The 23,914-nt window shown below is 39.4% G+C and overlaps 1 protein-coding gene across 2 annotated transcripts in view; it reads left to right on the top strand.

Moving 5' to 3' along the window:
* Positions 1-20,435, top strand: part of AAMDC (adipogenesis associated Mth938 domain containing) — a 38,426-nt gene extending 17,991 nt beyond the window's left edge. For both annotated transcript variants that reach the window (XM_027848043.1, XM_027848042.1), the window contains exons 3-4: positions 18,027-18,122; positions 20,245-20,435. In XM_027848043.1, the coding sequence (XP_027703844.1) occupies positions 18,027-18,122; positions 20,245-20,385 (237 nt within the window). In that variant the 3' untranslated portion in view covers positions 20,386-20,435. The remainder of the gene's footprint in view (positions 1-18,026; positions 18,123-20,244) is intronic.
* Positions 20,436-23,914: the final 3,479 nt, after the last annotated feature.

Here is a 23,914-nt window from a genome sequence, read left to right as displayed (position 1 = left end):
AGGCAAAAGATAGTCCCTACCCTCAAGGAGCTCACAATCTAAGGGGAGCCTCAAAACCTAGTCTCACAAACAGGTGAATTATTGCTTTATCTTATCCCACCCAGAGAGACCCTGTTTTGGTTTTCATGCCAGAGCTCCTGCATCAATTCCTAGAAATCTGGATTTTCCTCTGAAATGTAACAAACTTGGTTTAATCCTTTTCTGTAGTCACAGACACACAGACACACACACACACAAAATTAACATCTATTCATGATCCTTTTAATACCTAGGCCTTCAAATTCATTAATGTTCTCAACCCCTGAGACTTCCGTCTTCAGTCTGCTTCAGTGACACAAAGGGTGGTACCACCTTAGACCTCAACCTCATCTGAAGTTGTTCCACCTTCAAGACCCAGTACTCTGAAATTTCCTTCTCTGGTCATCCTCCTGACCTCCCATAGCTGCACTCCTAAACCTGCTCTCTACTCTCATTGTGACGTCCAGCGTCTCAATCAATCCCTCACTATTCTCTCAGTCCATTAGTCCAGTTCTGGCTTTTAATCAGACTGAATTGTTAGATAGCTCATGATCTCATCCTCCCCTCTCCTGTCTGAATCAATCATGCCTGGAACACATTCCCTCCCAATCTTTCCTTTCCTTCAAGGCCCAACTCTGCTGCTACCACCTCCATGAACCTTTTCTTGATTCTACAGCCAAAAATGACCTGTCCCTTCTCGTGTTTTCTTGGATCTCTTCTTTGTCTCTGTCTACCTAATGCTCATTTGTATACGTGTTGTTTCACCTGTAGTAAACTGTAAGGTTTTTGAGGGCAGGGGCTATGTCATTTTCCATCTTTGTATTCCCAGCATACTTGTAGGAGCTTAATAAATGTTGTTGTATTATTTTTGCTTTATTTCCCTACAAATTCTAAGTAAAAGGGTGCCCAAGAGGAGACCCTCATCTGTGTCTTCCTTCTGCATAGGTAGTATATAGTGTTTTCCCATCATCATATGACTTTTGTTTCTCCTTGCATTGATCTTTCCCAAAATTTTCTCCAAAATGCTGTTTCCCTCTGGTTCTCAGAGTTCTTCACATGAGTATATTTTCTTAATCTAAAAACAATGCTGCTCCACTGTCCCTGTTGTATATTCTGTCCCTTTTGAATAAGACATACCCATTCAGTTATTTTCCAGTCACAGATCCCATCCTACCAAGTCTCAGGTTGTTTTGTTTTGGTTTTTACCCTATGTTTATTAATCTGAACAATTGCTACAGAATTCCACAACTGTTTCTACTTAGTTTTCTAAGCCAATTATTTTCTTCAGGAACAGTGTGATGGGCGAGATATTGTGAAATGATATTGTTTTCTTGATGGATCAGGGGAGGAGAGAATTACTGATGAAAAACAGTAGGGAAAATGGAATGGAAAACTAATGTCCCTGTAGCTCTCAGTAAGGGGGGAAAATAGTTGATGGAGAGCTAGTCTGGGACTGAGAAGTGTCTCTCAGTATTTATACCAGTTTAGCTCCCTTACATCCCAAACCCCAGTGAACCATTGCTTAGCAACTAGGACTAGTCCCTGCTCCTACTGCCCAGTAAGAGGAGGGGCAGAAAAGAAAGAGTCCCAAAATCTTGTTCCTAAATTCATTTTTACCATATAAGAGCCTGGATGTTCAGAAATTGTGTGATCCTGGAACTATTCTGCCATTCAGTAATACAGAAATAGTAGAATCTGGGTTAAAAGAATCCTAAGAGGTTATCTATTCCAACCTCGTAACACATGAATCTCCTTCTTAGTATTTCCAACAATAATTCATCCTGCCTCTACTTACTTATAATGATAGGGAATGCCCTCCTCCCCCAGGGCGTTCCATCTCCCACCAAAGCAGCTGCTTCCACTGTTGGCCAGCTCTTGTGGCTCACTAAATTTCAGAGTTGGAAGGGACGTCATTGGTTCGGTGAGTCTAACACTTATGTGAAAAGAAGACCCACTGTAACCATAAGTTCTTCCCTATATTGAATTGAAATCTGCTTCCCTACGGGCAGCTAGGTGGCACAGTGGATAGAGCACTGGCCCTGAAGTCAGGAGGACCTGAGTTCAAATCCGGCCTCAGACCAAACACTTGACACTTACTGGCTGTGTGACCCTGGGTAAGTCACTTAACCCCGATTGCCTAAAAATTAAAAAAATAAAAAGAAATGCAAAAAGAAAAAAGAAAGAAAGAAAGAAATCTGCTTCCCTGTTGGGGGCTATCTTCAGTTGTCCTGATCTTTATCTTGCCGCTGGACCCAGATGGCTCTGGAGGAGAAAGTGAGGCTGGTGACTTTGCACAGCCCTTCCTCACTTAAAATCCAACTCACTTGCAAGTCATGGCATCACCTTCCTGATGTCATGGTCCTCTTCGAGAAAGAAGGACAAAAAACAACAACAAGCTTCCGTATTATTTCCTCTTGTTGGTCCTAGACAGAGCTCTCCCTTGGGGCTACATAGAATGAGTTTAATCCCTCTTCTCATGATAGCCCTTCAGATGCTTGAAGAGATTGATCAGGTCCCACTTAGTCTTCTTTTCTACAGAAGAGGAAAGAAAAAAGACACCACCTTTGAAACTGAGAAATGAAACTGCTTATTTGTTCTAAGACAGATTGTCTCTTATAGGCAGCAAGTCCTCTTCAGCATTGCAGTTAGTTCTAATTATACTCATATATCCCCTGCCTTCTGTACCTTTAAATCTTTTTTCTAATGTGATTTTTTCATTCAGATACATACTAATGGCTTGTTTTTTCTGTTTATAGAACAGATGTGAGTAAGCGACTCTGTGCGCCCAATGGGGGAGAGAGAGATCAATTGATTTTGTCTAAGTGTGCGCAGTAGTATAGGCTTTTACACTCTCATCAGGGACTTCAGAAACTGCAGAGACAACATGATTTTGAAAAGAGCCTGAAAGACCCCAAACTCCTGGAGGGCCTTAGCATCCATTAGGGCTCCTGAAACGCCTCTACTGAGGATATACCCTCCTGAGGACTTGAGCCATCCAGCAGCCTTGAAACGTTTTATCAAAAGCAAAAGCTGCAGGCCTTTTAAATAAGCAAGGAAAAACAGAATTATAAAAAGCCTTCGGTCCCATCTAGGCCACTGATGAGGTGACTGACATACAGTCTCCTTGCTCTACTTGTAGCTTTTAAGGGTTCCAACCCTACTTTTCCCTGGACCTCAGCCTTCCTGAACCCTGGCCTTCTGACCTGATCTCTCAGATCAGACCCATGGGGCCTATACTTCATCATCTCTTGTCCTTCACCTACCAATTAAGTATCTCTCCATCCTAGCAAAGAGAACATGACACTGGGACCAGTGTTTTACTTATGAACAAGACAGCTTCTTATCTGTTCAGAGTCATAGAATCTTAGAATATTAAAATTAGAAGGGACATTATGCATAATATTAGCAAACCACCTCATTTTACACAAGAGGAAACTGAGACCTTTGGAGGTAAAGTATAAGCCAAAGGGAATGTCAGAGTCCCAAAACCTCTAACCCAGGTATAGCCCAGAGAACATGAGGATTCAAACAATCAACAAGCATTTATTAAATATTTTTATTAATTAAAATTTTGAATTAATCTATTAAATATCTACTCAGTGCCCATTCTGTGCTTGGCACTGGGGATACAAAGAAAAAAATTCAAAAGATGCTATTAAAGAGGAAGTTTTTGCTAACCTTATGATACAGTATGATTGCTGCCCAAAGGTTGCGTTCTCTTCATTCCAGACCTTAGGCAGCTCATGGTATGCCTAAGCTTACAAGATGTCTCCAGGAATACACAAAATGCAGAAGAACACAGACACATAGGAGGAAAAACAATCCAGAAACAACAGAGCCATACTCTGCCCTCTCCTCTCTCCTTTCTTGTCCTTTTCTCTTCTCTCTTCATCAGCCAAACAATCTACTTTTACCTGCTTTTGCCTCAGAAATGAAAAGAGGTTAATGCAGTCTTCAAGCCTCTTCCCCACAGCTTCTAATCAACATCCGTCATTATAGTGACCAGATTTTAAATACCCCCATGACGGTATGACTTACTATGGGAAGATAAGCCTGATGGATCTTTTGTCTGCAACTCTATAGAGATCTTCCAGGTGTCCAGAGGAGAAAGTGAGGCTGGTGACTTTGCCAGGGGTGAAGAGTTAGGGTGAGAGTTGGACTATTCAACCTAGAAAATGGGGGCGGGGCAATAAGGGTGGAAGAATGATGATAAACTTGGGTAAAGAAGGTAGTGTCAATTCAGAAAGGTGTATGGGGCTAACAGTAACATTCCTTTAAATCAGGGCATCTTAAACTTTTTCCACTCATGACCCCTTTTTACCAGAGAAAATTTTACGTGACCCAGAGTATGTAGGTATATAAAATAGGTATACAAATCAAACATTTACTGATAAAATCTTCAACATTTTTCAGAGTTGACTGACATTTTGATTTTATAATCATCAGTGCTGAGAATGCCACTTTGCATAAATACGTAGCACAAAATGGCAGAAATATGTTTAGGGTCATTTAAGAAATTGTTGGAAATTCTGTCCTAATTCCAAGCCAAAATCCATTTAATGATTTTGTACGTACAGTAAAAACACTGCAATTCACAACATATAATAGTCTCAAATCTGAGCCAAGGTATTTCTGGCAGCATTTGTTGGCATTGCGTGGTGTGACAGCATGCAGAGTGCACATGCTGTGTGTTCAGAACCAAAGCTGCAGTGAAGTTGCGTGATGCAGTACGGGCAAGCACTGCCAGAAACACCTTGAATTCATTACGTGTTTGATTTTGAATTAATTTTTGGTTATTGTGCATTCAGAAACCTTTTACTGTTACCAACTATTTCACAACCCCCACATTCATTTACACGACCCCTATATGCGGTCGCAACCCACAGTTTAAGAAGCACTGCTTTAGTTGATATGTAAGAGTTGTAGTTTAGAAAATAAAATTGGTTTTATTGGTAAAGAAAACCAGGAAGAGGTAAAAGTATGTCAATGAATGATAAGAAATCACAATCTGAAACTTTCTCCCCGCTCCCTTCAACCCCATACGGTATGCCTGCATTAGGGATACCCTTAGGGACAACTAGATGGCGCAGTGGATAGAGCACCAACCCTTAAGTCAGGAGGACCTGAGTTTGAATGTGGCCTTAGACCAAACACTTGACACTTACTAGCTGTGTGACCCTGGGCAAGTCACTTAACCCCAATTGGCAAAAAAAAAAAAAAAAGATACCGTTAGACAAGCTAGTAAAGACATTCTTCCACCATACCTTTTTCATCGGTGTTCAAGTGTCCCTCACGCAATGTTCACTGCAGAAAAACATTCATGTTTGCCTTTCCTAAGTAAGGAGAGAGGGAAGAAAACAAGCATTTATATAGAGCCTACTTTGTATCAGACACTATGCTAAGCACTTTTTGCAAATATTATTTCATTTGATCCTCATAATAAAATAACCCTGTGAGGTAAGTGTTATTGTCTCCATTTTGCAGTTGAGGAAACTGAGGTGAACAGCAGTTAGGTAAGTTGCTCAGAGTTATATAGTGAGTAAGTGTTTAAGGTCATATTTGGACTTAAGTATTCCTGGCTTCAGGCCCAGCCCTCTATCATCCACTGTGCCACCTAACTGCCTCTAAGTAATACTCTAGCTCTGAAACTTTCTCTCCTACCTTTTTTATCCAAATTCTTTTTTTTTAATAGGTAATTGGGGTTAAGTGACTTGCCCAGGGTCACATAGCTAGTAAGTGTTAAGTGTTTGGTCTGAGGTCAGATATGAATTCAGGTCCTCCTGACTTAAGGGCCGGTGTATCTAAATTCTTGTTCCCATGTGAAGATTAAAGAAACTTGAGGAGTCTTATATGAACTGTTTCAAAGTGATATAAGCAGAACTGAGAGAATAATATATGCAATAACAATATAATAAAGGAAAATAACACTAAAAGATATCAGAAAACAGATTAATGCATTGACCAATCTTGCCTCCAGAGGATCATACTTTTCTCTTCTAAATAGAGAAGTGATAGACTGTGTTGGAGAAAAAAATTTTAATACTAGTACTGTAACATTTAGGTAACATTTATAGGAATCTTGAATGAGGAAAAGATCCCTTTTTTTTAAAAAAATGCAATATAGATTAACATTCCGAAATTCGTTGAGTAACCAAGTCAGCATCCCATTCCCTCCTGAACTACTCACCTCATTCCTGGAGTTAAGGGACCTCCTCCGTTCCATAGATAACTTAATTTTTTTCTCAATAGAGAAGGGTGAATTCTATCACCCATCACTTCAGATGGATGAAGACACAATGAGAGAAGTAGACTAGAGATATTCTTTTTTATTACCTTTCAGCCTTTTCCCTAAGAAAAGAATTTCTTTCCTCAACCTATCACTCATTTTTCCAAGGGACTTTTCCTAACATCTTGGAAGGAGTTTTTTAGAGAAAAATATTACTTCTTAATATTTTCAGTTTTACTAAAAAGGATTTTTAATGTCTTTCTGCAACTACAAAATGCGGATTGAATAATATACTCTCAGACATGATAAATGTGCTGGTTTCTTTTGATTAATTATACTTCTTTGTTACAAGCAAGGATTCTTTTGGAGCAGGGGGCTGGGTACTGGCAAGTGACCAAAATATTTAAAAGTCAGTATCAATAAAATATTTTTAAAATTCTTATTCCCTCACCACCCTAATTTAGGTTTTCATCACTTTCACCTGAACTATTTCAGTAGCCTTACTGATTCCAGCTTCTCCAATCTATCCTCTGCTCAGCTGTCAAAATAGGCTTTCCATAGTGTAGGAGAGGTACGTCTTGTTGTTCATTCACTTCAGTTATGTTAGACTCTTTGTGATCCAATTTGGGGTTTTCTTGGTAAAGGTACTGGAGTAGTTTGCCATTTCCTTCTCCAGCTGATTTTTACAGATGAGGAAACTGAGGCAAATAGAGTTAAGTGACTTGTCCAGGGTCACATAGCTAAGAAGTGTCTGAGGCTGGATTTGAACTCAGGTCTTCCTGACTTCAGGCTTAGAACTGTGTACACTGTGCCACCTAGCTGCCCAGGAGAGGTAGCGTGGTGGCATTAATGGGAGAGACCTGTTCTTATAGTCAGGAAGACGTAAATTCATGTCTTGCCTCTAATGGATGCTGGTTGGGTGACCTCTTAGTGCCTCGGGCAACTTTCAGACTAGAAATCGCAGAAGTAGTGCCAGTCTCTTTGTAGAAGGAATTTCTAGCTACGCCAGTGAAATCACAGATTAAGTTCCCACCTTCTTCCCCCCTCTCTCTAATGCTTGTGTGACCAAAGGTTTCTCACCTTTTCAAGAATCCTTGGTGCCTTCCTGTTTCCTCAGTAATAAAATACAAACTGCTCAGATGGGTACATAAAATCTTAGACAGCCCAGCTCCTGGGTTCCTTTCCAGACTCATTTCACATTTCTCCCCTTTACACACTATTCCAGATTAACTTGCCCACTTGCTGTTCCCCTAACTTGATATTCCATCTCTTGCCTCTCTGCTTTTTTACTGGCTGTCCCCTGTGACTATAACACTCCCTCAGTCAATAAGCATTTATTAAGTGCCAAGTGCTGTGTTAAGATCAGGGGATACAAAAAAGAGGCAAAAGACAGCCCCCTGCCCTCAAAGAACTTATAATGGAAGGAACAACATGCAAACTAATATTTATAAATAAACTATATACAGAATAAATAGAAAGTAATCAACAGAAGAAAGGCACATGAAATTAAGAGGGTTGGGGAAGGCTTCCTGTAGAAAGTAGGATTTTAATTGGGACTTAAAGGAAGCCAGGGAGGTCTGTGGTTGGAATGAAGGAGGTAGAGTATTCCAGGCATGGGGAACAGCCAGAGAAGATGCCTTCAACTGAGAGATGGAGTGTGGTTTTTTTTGGAAACAGCCAGATGGCTTCCTTACTTAACACCTTTTAAAATCCTTAACTTTCTTCAAGACTCAGCTTACAAGCTACTTCATCCAGAAAATCTTTCCTGATCCCCCAGGTGTTAATACTGTCTGCCTTATTCAATGATCCTGCATTTGTTCATCTGTTTCCCTGTAATGTTACCCAACAGAATGTAAGCTCTTTGAAGTGAGGAACTGTTTTTGTTTGTCTTTATCCCTAATACCTAGTATAGTGTCTTGTATATAGTAGGCACCTGATGCTTGTTGAATTTAAGGGACTCAGTGTCCTGATCTTAGCTTGCTATATTAGAAGCCAACTGATAAACCAGTTCACACTAGGATATGTTATATTTTTTAAAACTCCACACTGGGATATTCTATTTATATATTTAAAACTTAGAGGTCATTGCTTTTGTACCAATGAATGTATTTCTAGTGGTAAAATTTCAGATACTGGGGATTGGGGAGGGGGAGGTGGATCCTTCTCCGTATCCAGCAAATCAGACTATGCAGGCATGAGGCCAGTCCTCTCCGGTCACTTTGCATCATCTCTTCCTCAGTTAAGGCTTATGTTTCTAGACTCAACAACACTATCTGCATGACATTTTGTCTTTGTCAGTCCAGGGAGTACTAAACCAGGGGAGCTCAGACTTGGGAGAGATTCCCAAGATGATCTAATTCAGCCTGCCATCTCCCACACAGCCTTCCTTTACAGCATAGCATCCCTGATGGATGGATACAAAGGCCAAAGTGGCCACACACATACTCTCTCTCTCCTCTCTCTCCCTCTCTCTCTCTCTCTCTCTCTCTCTCTCTCTCTCTCTCCCCCCCTCTCCCTCTCCCTCTCTCTCCATCCATCCATCTCTTGGCCCAGTGCCTTTGTACTGGCTCTATCCTCCCCCTTCAATGTGTTTTCTCCTTACTTCTGCCCCATAGCATCCCTTTCTTCTGTCTTCTCCTTGGAGTCTTTCCTGATCCTCTCATACTCTTTTGTATTTGGCTGCTAAATACAGAATAAACAGGAAATAATTAAAAGAGGAAAAGCATTGGCCTTAAGAGGGTTAGGGAAGGCATCCTGTAGAAGGTAAGATTTTAGTTGGGACTTAATGGAAGCCCAGGTAAATAATCAAAGCAGAGAAGGGAGAGCTTTCCAGGCCTGGGGAACAGCCTGAGAAAATGCCCCAAGGCAAGAAATGTCTTGTTTGTGGAATAACCAAGAGAGCAGTGTTACTGGATCAAAAAGTACATATTGGGGAGTAAGGTATAAGAAGACTGGAAAGGGAAGAGGGGTCTAGATTATGAAGGGCTTTGAATGCCAAATAGAGTGTTTTGTATTTGCCCTTGAGAGGAAAGAGGAAGGCTAAAGGGGAGAGATGGGGGGTGGGGGGGAATCAGTGCTTTTGGAAAATCACTTAAGTGACTATGGAATCATCCATGGATGAACGGATTGGAATGGGGAGAGACTTGGGGTAGGCAGACCCACCAGCAGGCTACTTGTAGTAATTGAGGCATGAGTCGAGGCTATAAGAGCCTGCACTAGAGTGGTAGCAGTGTCAGAAGAGAGGAGGGGGCTTATTGGAGAGTTGTTGCAAAGGTGAAATTGACAGTTTAGATATAGTGATAGACTATAGAGATAATGAGGAACCTAGTATGACTCCTAGGTTATGAGACTGAGTAACTGGGAGAATGGTGTTGCCCTCTATAGTAAGAGGGAAGGTCAGAGGTAGGGAAGGTTTATGGGAAATAATAATAAGTTCTGTTTTGGACCTAATGAGTTTAAGATGTCTACTGGATGTCCAGTTTGAGATGTCTGAAAAGCAGTTGGATTTGCAAGATTGGAGGTCAGCAAAGATATTGAGGCCAGAAAGGTAGATTTGAGAATCATCAGCATAGAGAATGTAATTAAATCCATGGGAGCAGATGAGATCACCAAGTGAAGTGGTACGTAAGGAGAAGAGAAGGCCTATGACAGAACCCAAAGGGGTGCCTGTGGTGAGAGGCCCTGATCTGGAAAAGGGTCCAGCAAAGAGGACAGAGAAGAAGTGGCTAGATAGGTAAGGGGAAAACCAGGAGAGAGTGGTATTCTGAAAACATAAAGGGAATTAAATATCGAGGAGGAGAGTGATCAATAGTATCAAAGGCTGTGTCTTATTTGTACATAGTTTTTGCATGTTGTTCCCCTGCCCCATGGTTAGACTGTGAACTCCTTAAGAGCAGGGACTGTTTTTTGCCTTTCTTTATTTCTACAGCACTTAGCACATCTGTCACGTGCTAGTTGACTGACTGACCTTCCCTGGAGGTTTTCAGACAAAGGCTGGTTGACCATTTGTTGAGTGTGTGATAATGGGTATTCCTCTCAAGTATAGGTTGGACTAGGTGGTTGCCAAGGAATCTTCCAACTCTCAAAATTCTGTGATTCTGTAATTTAACTTAGTAGGTTTGGGGTAAGCTGAGATACCTTCATCAATATTCCTGAAGTATAGGCTTAGGCCACCAAAACTGAGGCTTGAAATTGATATTTCTAAAACTTTTATCGGTGGGGAGACTTGGGAGAAAATATGTACCAAAAGGTATGTAATATACACTCATTCATTTTAATTATGAATATTGCTTATATAACCATGAGTAATTGCAAATGGCTTTATAAAAGCTGTCTTTTAAGCAAATGAGTACAGTAAACTAGTGTTTGGTAAATCCAAAGATTCCATCTATTGGGACAAGAGCTCACTATTTGGCAAAAACTGTTGGAAAAACTGAAAAGTAGTCTGGCAGAAGCTAGTCATAAACTAACATTTCATACCGTATACCAAGATAAGCTCAAAATGGGTACATGATTTAGACATTATAAACAAATTATTGGAATATAAAAGAAATTAGCTGTGGGTAGGTATGGATCTAAGAGTAGAGGAAGAGTTCGTGATCAAACAAGAGGTAGAAAAGTCCATGGGAGGTAAAATGGATAATTTTGATTACATAAAATTAAAGAGTTATTGCATAAACAAAACCAATGCTGACAAAATTAAAAGAAAAGCAAGAAACAGAGGAGAAATTTTACAGCAAGTCTCTCTGATAAAGATACAGGAAACTGAACCAAATTTATAAGAATAAGAGCCATTCCCCAATTGATAAATGATCAAGGGATATGAACAGGCAGTTTTCAGAAGAAGAAATCAAAACTATCAATAGTCATATGGAAAAAATGTTCTAAATCACTAATAATTAGAGAAATAAATATTAAAACAACTCTGAGGTACCACCTCACATCTATCAGATTGGCTAACTTGAATGAAAAAGAAAAGAACAAATGCTGGAGGGAATGTGGGAAAATAGGTACACTTGTACACTATTGGTAGAACTGTTATTAACTAGTTCAGCCATTCTGGACAGCAAATTGGAACTATGCCCCAAAAGCTACAAAACTGTGCACATTTGATGCAGCAATACTACTACTAGGTCTATACCCTGAGGTGATCAAAGCAAAATAAAAAAAAAAAAGGACCCATATGTCATATGTACGAAAGTATTTATAGCAGTTCTTTTTGTGGCAGAAGTTGGAAACTGAGGGGATGCCTGCAAATTAAGGAACGACTGAACAAGTTTTGCTATACAGATGTCATGGAATTCTATTGTGCTGTAAGAAGTTTTGAAGGGTACAGTCTCAGTAAAACCTGAGAGATGTATATGAATTTGTACCAGAACCAGGGGAGTATTTTCCACCATAACAAGCAATATTGTAAAGATAATCAATAATGAAAGACTTAGTAACTCTGATGAATACAGTGGTCTACCACAGTTCCAAAGAACTCGTGATGAAAAATACTATCTACATACGGATAGAGAACTGAGGGACTCAGAGTACAAATTGAAGCCTATTTTTTTCTCTTTCTTTTTTTCTTGTTTTTTTTGGGGGGGGGTGGCTAATATGGAAATATGATTTGCATGATTTTATCTGTATAATAAGTATCATATTTCTTGCCTTTTCAGTGGGTGGAAGAAAGGGTAGAGGCAGGAAGAGAATTTAGAATTGAAAATAAAATTGAATTAAAAAAAGAAAAAATAGGTTAAAAAGTTTTCTTTGTCATAATTATAAACAGTCATTTAGAAAAAAGGTAATATTCTGTTAAAGTAAGAAAATTTAAGAGTTACAGAGATGACAGTGGGTAAAGGGACAGTTTACTGTCTGCACCAATGTTATTATTAAGGTATGCTTAATTCTCTCTTTAAGGATAGACAATAGCTGTGTCAGTTTGTATTCACTGTATTCTTTACTATAAGTATATAATAATCATAAAGAGAGAATATAATAAAGACCCTGAAATGAGAAAGGATTGCAGAGGAATGAACAATTAACCCAAATAAATCAATGCAAATATGAAGTCTATTGAACTTGCTGGTAAAAAGGTAAACCATTCCCAGTTTTCCTTACAAATTAAGTCAAAGCTGAGATCACAGTGGAAGTTGCTGTCTCAGGAGAATAAAGGAAAGTTCTTTGGAATTTTCTCAAAGGCTTTTCAAAAATACTGTGTCATGTTTTAAAGTCAGGCACAGGCTAGTATCAAAAGGAATAACAATTGGATTTTGTTAATGATCCTCTGGAGAACACATTTTACTTTCTTAGTGTCATCATCTTTAAGATGCTTTTTTCAGGAGATGGCCAAAATGAAGATTCCTGTTTCCATGAGGAGAAACTAAAATAAAGAATGCTAAAGGGGCTTTCCTTGTTGTTTTTGTTTGTTTGTTTGTTTTTGGTGTTGATTTTTTTCATTTAATAGTATTTTATTTTTTTCCAATTACATGTAAAGATAATTTTTGTAAGATTTTTGAGTTCCAAATTTTTCTCCCTCCCTCTCTGATTCCCTCTCTGATCTCCCCCCTCCCCAAGACAGCAAACAATATGATACAGATTTTACATGTCCAGTCATGTTAAACATATTTCCACATTAGTCATGTTGTAAAAGAAGAATCTGAATGAAAGGGAAACACGATGAGAAAGAAAAAACAAAAACCAAAAAAAAAAGTGAAAATAGTAGGCTTTAATCTGCATTCAGACTCCATAGTTCTTTTTTTGGATGTGGATAGCATTTTCTATCATGAGTCTTTTGAAATTGTCTTAGATCATTGTATTGCTGAGAAGAGCTAAGTCTATCATAGTTGATCACCGCACAATGTTGTTGTGACTGTGTACAACGTTCTCCAGGTTCTGCTCACTTCACTCAGCATCAGTTCGTATAAGTCTTCCCAGGTTTTTCTGAAATCTGCCTGCTCATCATTTCTTATAGAACAATAGTATTTCATTACATTCATATGCCACAATTTGTTCAGCCCTTCCTCAATTGATGGGCTTTCCCTCAATTTCCAATTCTTGGCCACCACAAAAAGCTGCTATAAATATTTTTGTACTTGTGGGTCCTTTTCCCTTTTTTATGCTCTTTTTGGGATACAGACCTAGTAGTGGTATTGCTAGATCAAAGGGTATGCACAGTTTGATGGCCCTTTGGGTATAGTTTCATATTGCTCTCCTGAATGGTTGGATCAGTTCACAACTCTACCGAAAGTTCTTTAATAAATTCCAATTTTCCCACATCTTCTACATTTATCATTTTCTTTTTTTGTCATATTAGCCAATCTTATAGGTGTGATGTGGTACCTCAGACTTGTTTTAATTTGCATTTCTCTAATCAGTAGTAGTTTAGAGCATTTTTTCACATGACTCTAGATAGCTTTAATTTCTTTGTCTGAAAACTGCCTGTTCATATCCTTTGCCCATTTATCAATTGGGATAAAGGGGCTTCCTTTGAATTGGACAAGGAATTGCCTATCTTCATGGAATCATAGAACATGAGACTACAAGTGGTCATCATCATTGCCAATAACAGTTTCAATAAAATTTGTTGAGTCTACTCAGTAGGCTCAGTGCTAAGCACTTAAGAGGATCCAAAGAGGTAGGTATAAGATAGATCCTGCCCTCAAGGAGCTTACAACCAGCTAACTGCATCCTTGCTTTGCTAATGAATCCTAATTATAATAGAGAATGCCTTTCATAGGCACAAGCTGAGCCAACAAAGCCTAGACTTGTAACCCATCAAAAACAAATTATCTCATTAATCCCCAGGTATGTCATCTACCTATTCCAGCTATCCACTGACAGACAAAAGACCACTGGAATGTCTCCAAGGCATCTGCACTCTCCCAGAAAGAACCAACACTTTGAGGTCTGAATCTTATTGGGAAAAATCTCAGGGAGCTCTGCCTCCATGATAAACATCCAAATGATAATACAGTATGTTCTGGCTCTCTTAGAATAATTAGACCTATTTCAGAGATCTGCATTACTAAAACTCTGATGCTTTCTTTTAGAAGATGCTTTCAGTCAATTCCCTGAAGCTATAAAGGCTGGGCATGTTCACTGAGCAAATCCCAGACTGCTGACCTGTGTTCTTCCTGTTCTTGCATTTTCACTTACTGAGTTAGCTGATTGATCTCTGATGTTGTCATGGGTCCATGGCTACCTACCCCTTTTCTTCACAGAGTTATACCCAAGCAGCTAACATGGTCTACTTGATTGGAATTAGAGGTGGCTTGAATTTTTAGTAGTGGGCCACGTGATCAGAATTCCATTTGTCTGGAGGCTACATAGTGGTCCCAGCAGGCAGATGGTTAAGCCTTACTGGTTCTATTAATGTTATATATGCTAGCTTTTTCATTACATTAAAACATCTATTGGGGGATGGGAAGGGAAGAGGACATCATTGATTAGAGTATAACCTTCACTGATAGAGGTCACAAACGCTCAATAGTAGACAGTTTCATGAATTGCTGTAGTCAAGAAAGAAAATACTTCCCTAATAGCCAGCCTCTTAAGCTAAATTTGTCCTTGGACAACAGAAACACAGTCCATTACTGTGGACTGATAATTCAAAGTTTTTCCAGTCTGACCTGCCAGAGCTTGTACTGTATTGATAGAATCTTTAAGAACTCAGGATCAACAATGTATGGCCTTTATTGAAAGGCATCATTGCTAATTATATAAAAAGATTTTTGTTTAAGTTCTTTCAGGCAAGCCTCGAACACTTACTAGCTGTATGAACGACATATAATAAATCAAACTGTCAAGCAGTTTTCACACTTCAACTACATAAAAAATTAATAAACAGAAACACTGAGTAAATATAATGGGCAATTTTGGGTTTACCTTTATTAAAATTAATATACATAACCATTATTTCGTTTAGCATCTGGTAAATAATAGGGATACAGTTCCATAAACAACCATTTGTAACCACTTTTTATGTTGCTTTGTATAATAGTTTATGGAGTTTGGCTGTTTTTGTTTGTTGTTGTTGCCTGTTCTTTGGGTTTGTTAGGGAGAATTAAGTTCTTGTAAAGACAAAAGTATCAGGCAAACTATAACCCTGTTTCAAGTAGCCTTCATTGAGTCGTTTTTTGTTGTTCAGTCGTGTCCAGTTCTTCATGACCCCATATGGTGGTTTTCTTGGCAAAGAAACTGGAGTGGTTTGCCATTTCCTTCTCCAGCGTATTAAGGGCTTACTGTGTGCCAAGAACTGTGTTAGGCATTTGAGAAACAAAAACAAAAAACAGTCCCTTTCCTCAAGAAGCTTCCATGCTACTGGAGAGTATGGAAGAAGCAAGCAACGTGTACACAGAAAAGTAAATAGAAAATATATGTAAAGTAATTTTAGGGAGGAGACACTAAGAGCAGAGGATGGAAGAAAAAGTGTAGGAGATGAAGTGGAATTGAACCTTGAAGAGAGATGGAAAGAGCAAAAGGACCATATGTACAAAATATTTATAGTAGCTCTGTGTGGTGACAAAGAACTGGAAACTAAGGAGGTGCTGATCACTTGTGGAGTGACCGAGTACATATATTTCTTCATACCCCAGTTTGTTATACATGAATGGAATACTGTTGTTAAGAGATGATGAAGGAGGGGCAGCTAAGTGGTGCAGTGGATAGAGCACTGGCTCTGGATTCAGGCGAACCTGAGTTCAAATCCGGCCTCAGACACATAACACTCACTAGCTGTGTGACTTTGGCCAAGTCACTTAACCCCAGTTGCCTCACAAAAAAAAACAAAGAAACAAAAAAAAGAAATGATGAAGGAAATAGTTTCAGAGAACCCTGCAAAAGCATATATGAACTGATGAAAAAGGAAATGATCAGGACCAAGGAAACAATTTGTACTGTATAGATAGCATTGTGAAGACTAACAACTTTGAAAGACATAAGAACAGTGGTGAATGCAGTGACCAACCACAATTGTAGCAGACCAGTGATGAAACCTACTGCCCACCTCCTGACAGAGAGGTTATGGACTCAGGGTTCAGAATGAGACATCATTTTCTTACATAGTGCAAGAATTTGTTTTGCTTGTATATGCATGTGTGTTAACAAGGGTTTTGTTTTCCTATTTTCTTTCCTATAGGGAGGGGTGGTAAGATAAAGTCGTATTTTTTTTTTAATTGAAAAAAATTTTATTTTTTTTAAAGAGCCAGGGGTTCCAGCAGGCAGAAGGAGAATCATTATAGGATTGGGGTCAGCCTGTGTAGAAGCATGTGGCCAGAGGTAGAATGTTGTCTACAGGAGCAGCAAGAAGGGCAGGTTAGCTAGAGTATGGATTGTGAAGAGAAAGAATGTGAAATAAGCCTGTGAAGATGGATTAAAATAAGATTGTGAATGTGCTCTAAATGCCAAATACAGGTGTTTGTACATTATTCTAAGGGCAGTAAGGAGCCACCAGTGCTTTAGGAATATAAATTTGGAGAGGGGAAGTGAGGAGGGATGACAGTATGAGTAAAGATATGGAGATGAGGATGAGAGACGTTGAGGAGTTATTAACCTCCATTGGTTAGGGTATATGAGAGAAGAGTTGGGGATGGCTCTAGGGTTGTGAATCTTACTAAAACATTGGTGGTACCCTCAACAAAAATAGGGAGTTGGGGGGAAAGAGGGTTTAGTGGAGAATGATAAAGAATTCTGTTTTAAGACATGAGTTTGAGATACCTATGGGATATCCAGGTGGAGATGCCCATCTGGCAGTTATGATCTGATCAGAACTTGGGAGAAATATTGAGGCATACATAGATCCTGGAGTTATCTACATAGAGCATACCATTGAGCTCATGGGATCTCACGAAATCTCCAAGACACAACATAGAAGAAAATAAGACCATGACAGAACCTTAAGACATACCCATGTAGAAAGAAGCAGGACATGGATGATGATCCAGGAAGAAGCTTGAGAAGAACCAAGAGAGACAAATGTCACCAAAACCCAGGCAGGAGAGAGTGTCTTAGAAGGAGTAGTTAACATTGTTAGATGAGTAAAAATAAATTTTTTTTTAAATGTTAAATGAGGCCTAAAGGGTTTGGACTTTTTCCATGTAACTCCAGAATCTAGAACTTAGAAGAATGCATAGAAGGTTCAGAGAGGCACTGTTTAGCTCAGTGAACTAAAAGAACTTTGTAACATTTAGGATTGTCCAAACATAGCATGAGTTTAATAATGAAGAAATGGGTTTTTCATCATTTCTAGTATTCAGGAAGAGGCTGAAAGACCACTTCTTGAGACTGTTGTAGAAGGTATTCATATATCAGGTAAGGGTTTCTTCAGATCCCTTACAACTGTGAAATTCAATACAGTTAATCTCAAGGTACAGTCGTATTCTGTTACATTCTCTTTCCCTGGTAGTTCAGAATCCATCAGCCTCTAAGTATTTGAATTATTTTTCCTCAAGTGTAAATTTTACACTTAACCATGTTCTTACCATGATTTAAAATTCTCTACCAGTTTTTTAAAAAAAAAAAGACTCCTGAAAGACAAAATGTAATTTACATGACATAAGGGAAGACAAGTATTTCATAGAATCATAGGGTAGGAGGATAATTTTAAGAAGTTATCTTCCTCATCTGCCTGTCTTTAGGCAGGACTACATTGTCCCTGTCAGGTGAAAACTGATCTGTTTTTTAAGGTCCTTTAGACAAGGAGATTCTTATAACATGCCATGAAGACTCCCATTTGCAAAGGAAGGATAAAGAAACCAGTGTCCCAGGCACATAGTAAACTTTTTGTTTCCATATCCAGCATTCCCCAGGTGTGCAGCCTGCAGATGTGGAGGAAGTAGCCAAGAAGGGGGTCCAAACCCTGGTAATTGGCCGTGGAATGAGTGAAGCATTGAAGGTGTGTATCGGACATGGTGACGTGCCTCATGGCAGGCATCTCCAGGACCCTACTTTTCCCCCCTTGTTTTCTATTACTGTGGAGTATGTAGCTTTGTGAATTCTCTATCTCAGGGCTCCTGAACTAATACAGGACTTGCGTTAGGTGCACAGGGTATCAGAAAAAGGCCCAGTGCCTGTATCCTCTCCCTTCCATTGTACTATTCCATCTCTGGGTCTTTGATTTCTTTTCTTCCAGGAAGGGTCTAGTGGCGGTATTCCTGAACAACCTTGGCTATAAGCACTTTCTTGGCTATATATAATTGGCTTGTGTGTGTGTGTGTGTGTGTGTGTGTGTGTGTGTGTGTGTGTGCACATTACTTGGCTATATATACTATATATATATATATATACACACACACACTATATATATATATGTGTATGTATATATATGTGTGTGTGTGTGTATGTGTGTGTATATATATATATATATATATATATATATATATATAAATAAAATTGGCATATATATGCACATTACTTGGCTATAAGCACTCTCATAGAACTTTTTGTACAGGTACTTGTAATGCTTCACTCGAAACCTTCCCCAGAAAGGCATAGCCAGGAAGAGTGGAGGAAGCAGGGGAGAAAATTCACATCTATAAAGAAGTTACACCCAGTTTCTCTTTTTAAATAATCTTCAAAACACTATTAAAAGGAACATTGAGGCAACTATTATCCCAGTTGTCCAACAGTAGGAAATGGCTCCCATTTCTATAGCACTTTTTTTCTCACTAAAAAAGTAATTGGTAAGTGTTTTCATCCCCATTTTACTGATGAGAAAACTGAGGCTTAGAGAAGTTAAGTGACCTGTCCACAGTCACATAGCTGGGAAGTTTCAGATCAATAACTAGCCTTTTTACACATCAGTGCTCTTTTCCATGCTGTGCTGTTCATCTTTTATACCATAAATATATCTAGTGAGTCACCCAGTGCAAGCCACAGGCAAAAGACAAATAAAAAACTATTGATTGTGACTCATTTTTTCATACATTGGCTCAATGAGAACCGAATATAAGATCTGAGCTTATTTTCTCACACAAGCGAAATTTCTAGAAAACTGAAGTTTAGCCCCTTTAATTTTTAAATTGTAACTATTTTTGATGTTCTCCAGCATGTTCTTCACAGCCAGAGCCTAAACCAGTGGAGCACACCATCTGGCAGGTCCTGCCAGCCTGAAAGTCCTGAAGATAAAATATCACATGCCTGTTGTCAGAAGACCAGTCTAACCAAATGCATGCAGTTGGCCACTAAAGGGAGAATTGCATTTTGGCCACAGTAATTTATAAGACCATTTGCAAAAATATTTAAGATTTGTGATGCACATTTGTGGAGGAACTGCCCCTTCCAGTGAAGGCAGAGATGTATAGAAGCACTGGATGGAAGCTTTCTTTATGGTTAACGCAGTTCCCTGTCTTATTAAATATAGTAAATTGAATAGAACCAAATCCCTTCCTGATGACTTGGGATTATTGTTGACATTAATCTTTTTCCAGCTTGATAATATATTGCTACTCTCAGAGCTGAGACTGCCCCTGTACTAAGATACATTTAGATATTTGAGGGTTTTCTAGTTTTTGTTTGTTATGTTTTGTTTTTTTCTGTGTCTGCTGTTTATATCATTTAGCTTTTCTGGCTCTTCTCTCCCTGGCATGTTATCAGTTGTCACTTTTTATTGTTCTCAGGGTGTTTTTGTGTAGCTTGATAGTGCTCTCTGATTTACAGCTTCTAATCTGCTGCAGACTGGAAACTGAGATTAACAATCGATGTTAGAATTAATTTTAAAATAAGAATAAACATATAGGCTTGGAGCAGGGGCCTCTTATGAAGAGAGTTTTGATGCATAGACTTCATGACATCTATTTTAGCTGTTCAGACACCCTTTATACTTCCTTCTGGGTTTTCAGCTGTATTCCAAATAGTCAAAGTTGCTAGATAAGTGATGTTCCCATGAATGAGATGTTACCGTCATCAATGTTGTTGAGTAATGCCCTTATGTTTCCTAATGGTAATGAGAAAGGGGCCATTAACAGTAGCTGGGTCTTTAGGCTCAAGCTTTACTATCTTGTTTATCTCTTTCCCAGGTGCCAGCATCTACTGTGGACTACCTTAAGAGACAAGGGATAAATGTCCTGGTCCTCCAGACAGAACAGGCTGTGAAAGAATACAATGCTCTAGCTGCTCAAGGAGTCAAAGTGGGAGGTGTCTTCCACTCTACCTGCTGATGGCACCTTCCAAGTTTAGAGAAAAATAAAACAATGATTCATGAATGTGACTTATCACTTATACCCTCTCCTTTCACCCCAGTCAGTCATTAAACATTTATTAAGCACCAACTATGTCCCAACCAATGTGCTAAATGCTGCAGATTACAAATATGAAAAAGACATTCCTTGTCCACAAGAAGCTTAGTCTAACGGGAGAAGACAACACACAAAGGGAAAAGGGGATAGGAAGGGAAGATGTCTGGTGAGGGGTCATAATGGAGAAATCTCAAGCAGTGCAGCCAGGTGTGAAATGCAGAAATGGCTGGCCTAGACACAAGGGAGGGAGGGGCCCAAAGGCAGGACTGAGTGCCAGGGCTGATGGGATCTTCCAGAATGGTGAGGTTCCTGGGGTGCAAGGGAGAAGTCCAAAGGCGTGCAGTTGGTTGGGAAATGAAAAGGTCTCAGTAAGTCTAACTCAGGCTAAGTAAGAGCCTGGAGAATGAGGGACAGAGGAAAAATTTCACAACAGGACATTATTAGCAAGGTTTGATGATCTTTTTGTCAATGCTTGACCTCTTGGGCTTTTCTGTACCATTTCACACTTCTGACTCTTGAACAGTGTCTCTTCCTGTAATCACCATAAGACTGCTTTTTCCTACCTGTCTGACCACTCTGGTCCTACATAACTTTGCCTAGCATCCTCCAAAGCTTTGTCCTCTTTCAACACGCTTTCTGGATGGTGATTTTTCCATTCTAAAGACTTCATTTAACACCTGCCTTATTAAAGACAGTCTGCTATATGTAACGATACTAAATGACTTAAGGGTCATATTGTTATTCACAATATTATTATTCACCTCAATTATTACCCTGTCCCACAATCCAGCAGCACTCTCGGGCTACGTCTGTATTGAAGGATGTCTGTGTGGACTAAATGGCCTCAGGCTGACTCTTAACTTTTTATATGTCAGCCCCAATCTCTTCCCTTTACATCTCCCACTTATTATCCTGTTGGGACCTCAAGCTTGACCTTCCAAAACTGAACTTATCATTTTCCCTTAAATTAGCATCTCCTCCCAACTTCCATAATCTTATCAGTCACCAAGAATAGAAATGTTGTCTTTCTTCATCCTCACCCTCTCACCCCATTCAAGTCTTCCTCTATCAGTTTCATTCATCTCCTTTCCTCTCCACATTGCCAGTTCAGGGCTGTATCATCTTTCACCTGAACTATAAGAATAGTCCCCTAACTTATTTCTTCACCTATATTCTCTTCCCCATTTCAGTTCATCTTTCCCACACCTGCCAAAATAATCTTCCTAACATCTAGGCGTGACTCCCACTCCGAGACTTATAGTGGATCCTCATTGCGCGGGAGATAGGTGACTTACCTGACTTAAAAACTACTTTTCTAGCCTTCAGATCACTCCTCATATGCTCTCTGGTCAAATTAACATACTATTTATTTCCCAAACTGGATTCACCTGCTCTCTCAATAATATGGCTTCCAACCTCATTGCTGAACTGAAATGCCCTCTTCAAAGTTATTAGTGATCTCTTAATTGCCAAGTCTAATGGCCTTTACTAAGACCTCTGTAGCATTTTACATGATTAATCACCTTCTCCTGGATACTCTCTTATCTACAGGTTTTTGTAGCACTGCTCCCTCCTGGTTTTCCTATCTGTTTAATTACTAAATTCTCCTATGTTGGTTCTTCATCCATGTCATATGTACTGACAGTAGGTGTCCCCAGAGGCTCTTTCCTGGCCCTCATTCCCTTTTCATTTTATACTATTTCATTGGGTGATTACACCAAGGACCTGTGGGGTCATTTAACCTTTCTATGCAGATGATTCCTATATATCCAGCCCCAGCCTCTCACCTGAGCTAAAGTCATCTATTACCAACTGCCTTTTAGACATGTCAAATTCCCTAGAACTCAATATGTTACCCCTCAGTCCTCTTCTCTCCCAAACTTACCTATTACTGCTGTGGATACTGCCATCTTCTTAGTCACCTAAGGCCAGAACTTTGATGTCATCCTTACTCCCCTACTCTCACCCCACTTATCCAATCAGCTGTCAAATCTGTCGTTTCTACCCTCACATCATCTTTATGTCACCTCTACTTACACAGTCGCCACCCTAGTTCATGCCCTCATCACTTCTTACTTAGACTATTGCAACAGCCTTCTAATTAGTGCCCCAATCTCAAGTCTCTCTCCACACTAATCCATCTTCTGCTCAGCTGTCAAGATGATTTTCTTAAAGCCCAAGTTTGCCCATGTAACCCTCCTGCTCACAGAGCTCGAGGGATTCTGTATATCACTGCCAAGATCAAATATAAATTCCTCTGACATTTAAAGCTCTTCATATTCTGGCCTCTTGCTACCTTTTTAGTCTTAGTTTACTCCCTTCTATAAACTCTAAAATCTAGCTACACTGATCTGCTTGCTAATCCTATTGCATTCCCATATGCCTTTGCATAGTCTGTCCCCCCCGGACATGGAATGCTCTGCACCTTCACCTCTGTCTTTTAGTTTCCCTAGCTTTCTTGAAGACTCAGCTCAGTTTCTATTTTCTATAAGAAGCCTTCCCCAATCCCTCCAACTGCTAGTGCCTTCCCTTTTGAGATTACCTTCCATCAACTTTGTATATATTTCCTATGTTATATACATATTGGCTGTCCCATTAAATGTGCCAGGCAAGGAGGTGAAAGCCTATAATCCCAGTCTCAAGGGAGGCTTGAGGCTCTCTTGAGCTCAGGAGTTATTAGCTTCAGTGGGTTTAGACAATCAGATGTCAGAAATAGATTCAACATTAAGAAGGTAAGCCCTCATCTTGGGAGTGGGGAACCACCATATTGACTAAAGAGAGGCAAACCAGCCCAGGTCAGAAACAGAGTAAGTCAAAGCTCCCACGCCAGTAAGTAAGGGGATTAGGCCTGTAAGTTATCTCTGCCCTTCCAGCCTATGAAAGATGGAGGAGATCCAGTGTTTCATTTATTTTAATATTCATATAAATGTATATATATATACACATTATACATATATACATATATGTATATACATATATGTGTATATACAATCTCTCCATTAGGGAAGGAACTGTTTTTACTTTTCTTTTTATCTCCAGCACTTAATATAGTGCCCAGCATATAATGTTTAATAACTTTGTTGACATTTCTTCTTTAATGTTGCTTCCACTGATAAAACTATATCCATGTCTGATGTTGAACCATTTGGAAATGCCAAGCATTTCATTAATCAGAAAATTAACCACCCCTATCCTTGTTTTGAGTAACTGACTGTTGAGAAGGCAGGGCCTGTAGCCCATGCAGAAGCAGTTGCTAGGTTGCATCTCTGCAAAGTTTTATTCTCATATTGAGAACTGCAGAGGTTGGATTGGAATTAGGGCCAGCAATTTCTACCACACTGCTATTCCTAGGGCTGTGGGCTGTCTCCATCAGATTCTGTGGTAATCATTTTGACCCTCCACACTGGAAAATCAAAGTGGATTAAAATACATGTTGTTCAACTAGGAATGT

This window comes from Vombatus ursinus, unplaced genomic scaffold (assembly GCF_900497805.2).
Source record: "Vombatus ursinus unplaced genomic scaffold, bare-nosed wombat genome assembly UNPS02005659.1, whole genome shotgun sequence".
In the NCBI taxonomy this organism is placed as follows: domain Eukaryota; kingdom Metazoa; phylum Chordata; class Mammalia; order Diprotodontia; family Vombatidae; genus Vombatus; species Vombatus ursinus.
The sequence above is the reverse complement of the archived record's forward strand: the minus strand, read 5'-3'. Positions and strand labels throughout refer to the sequence as shown.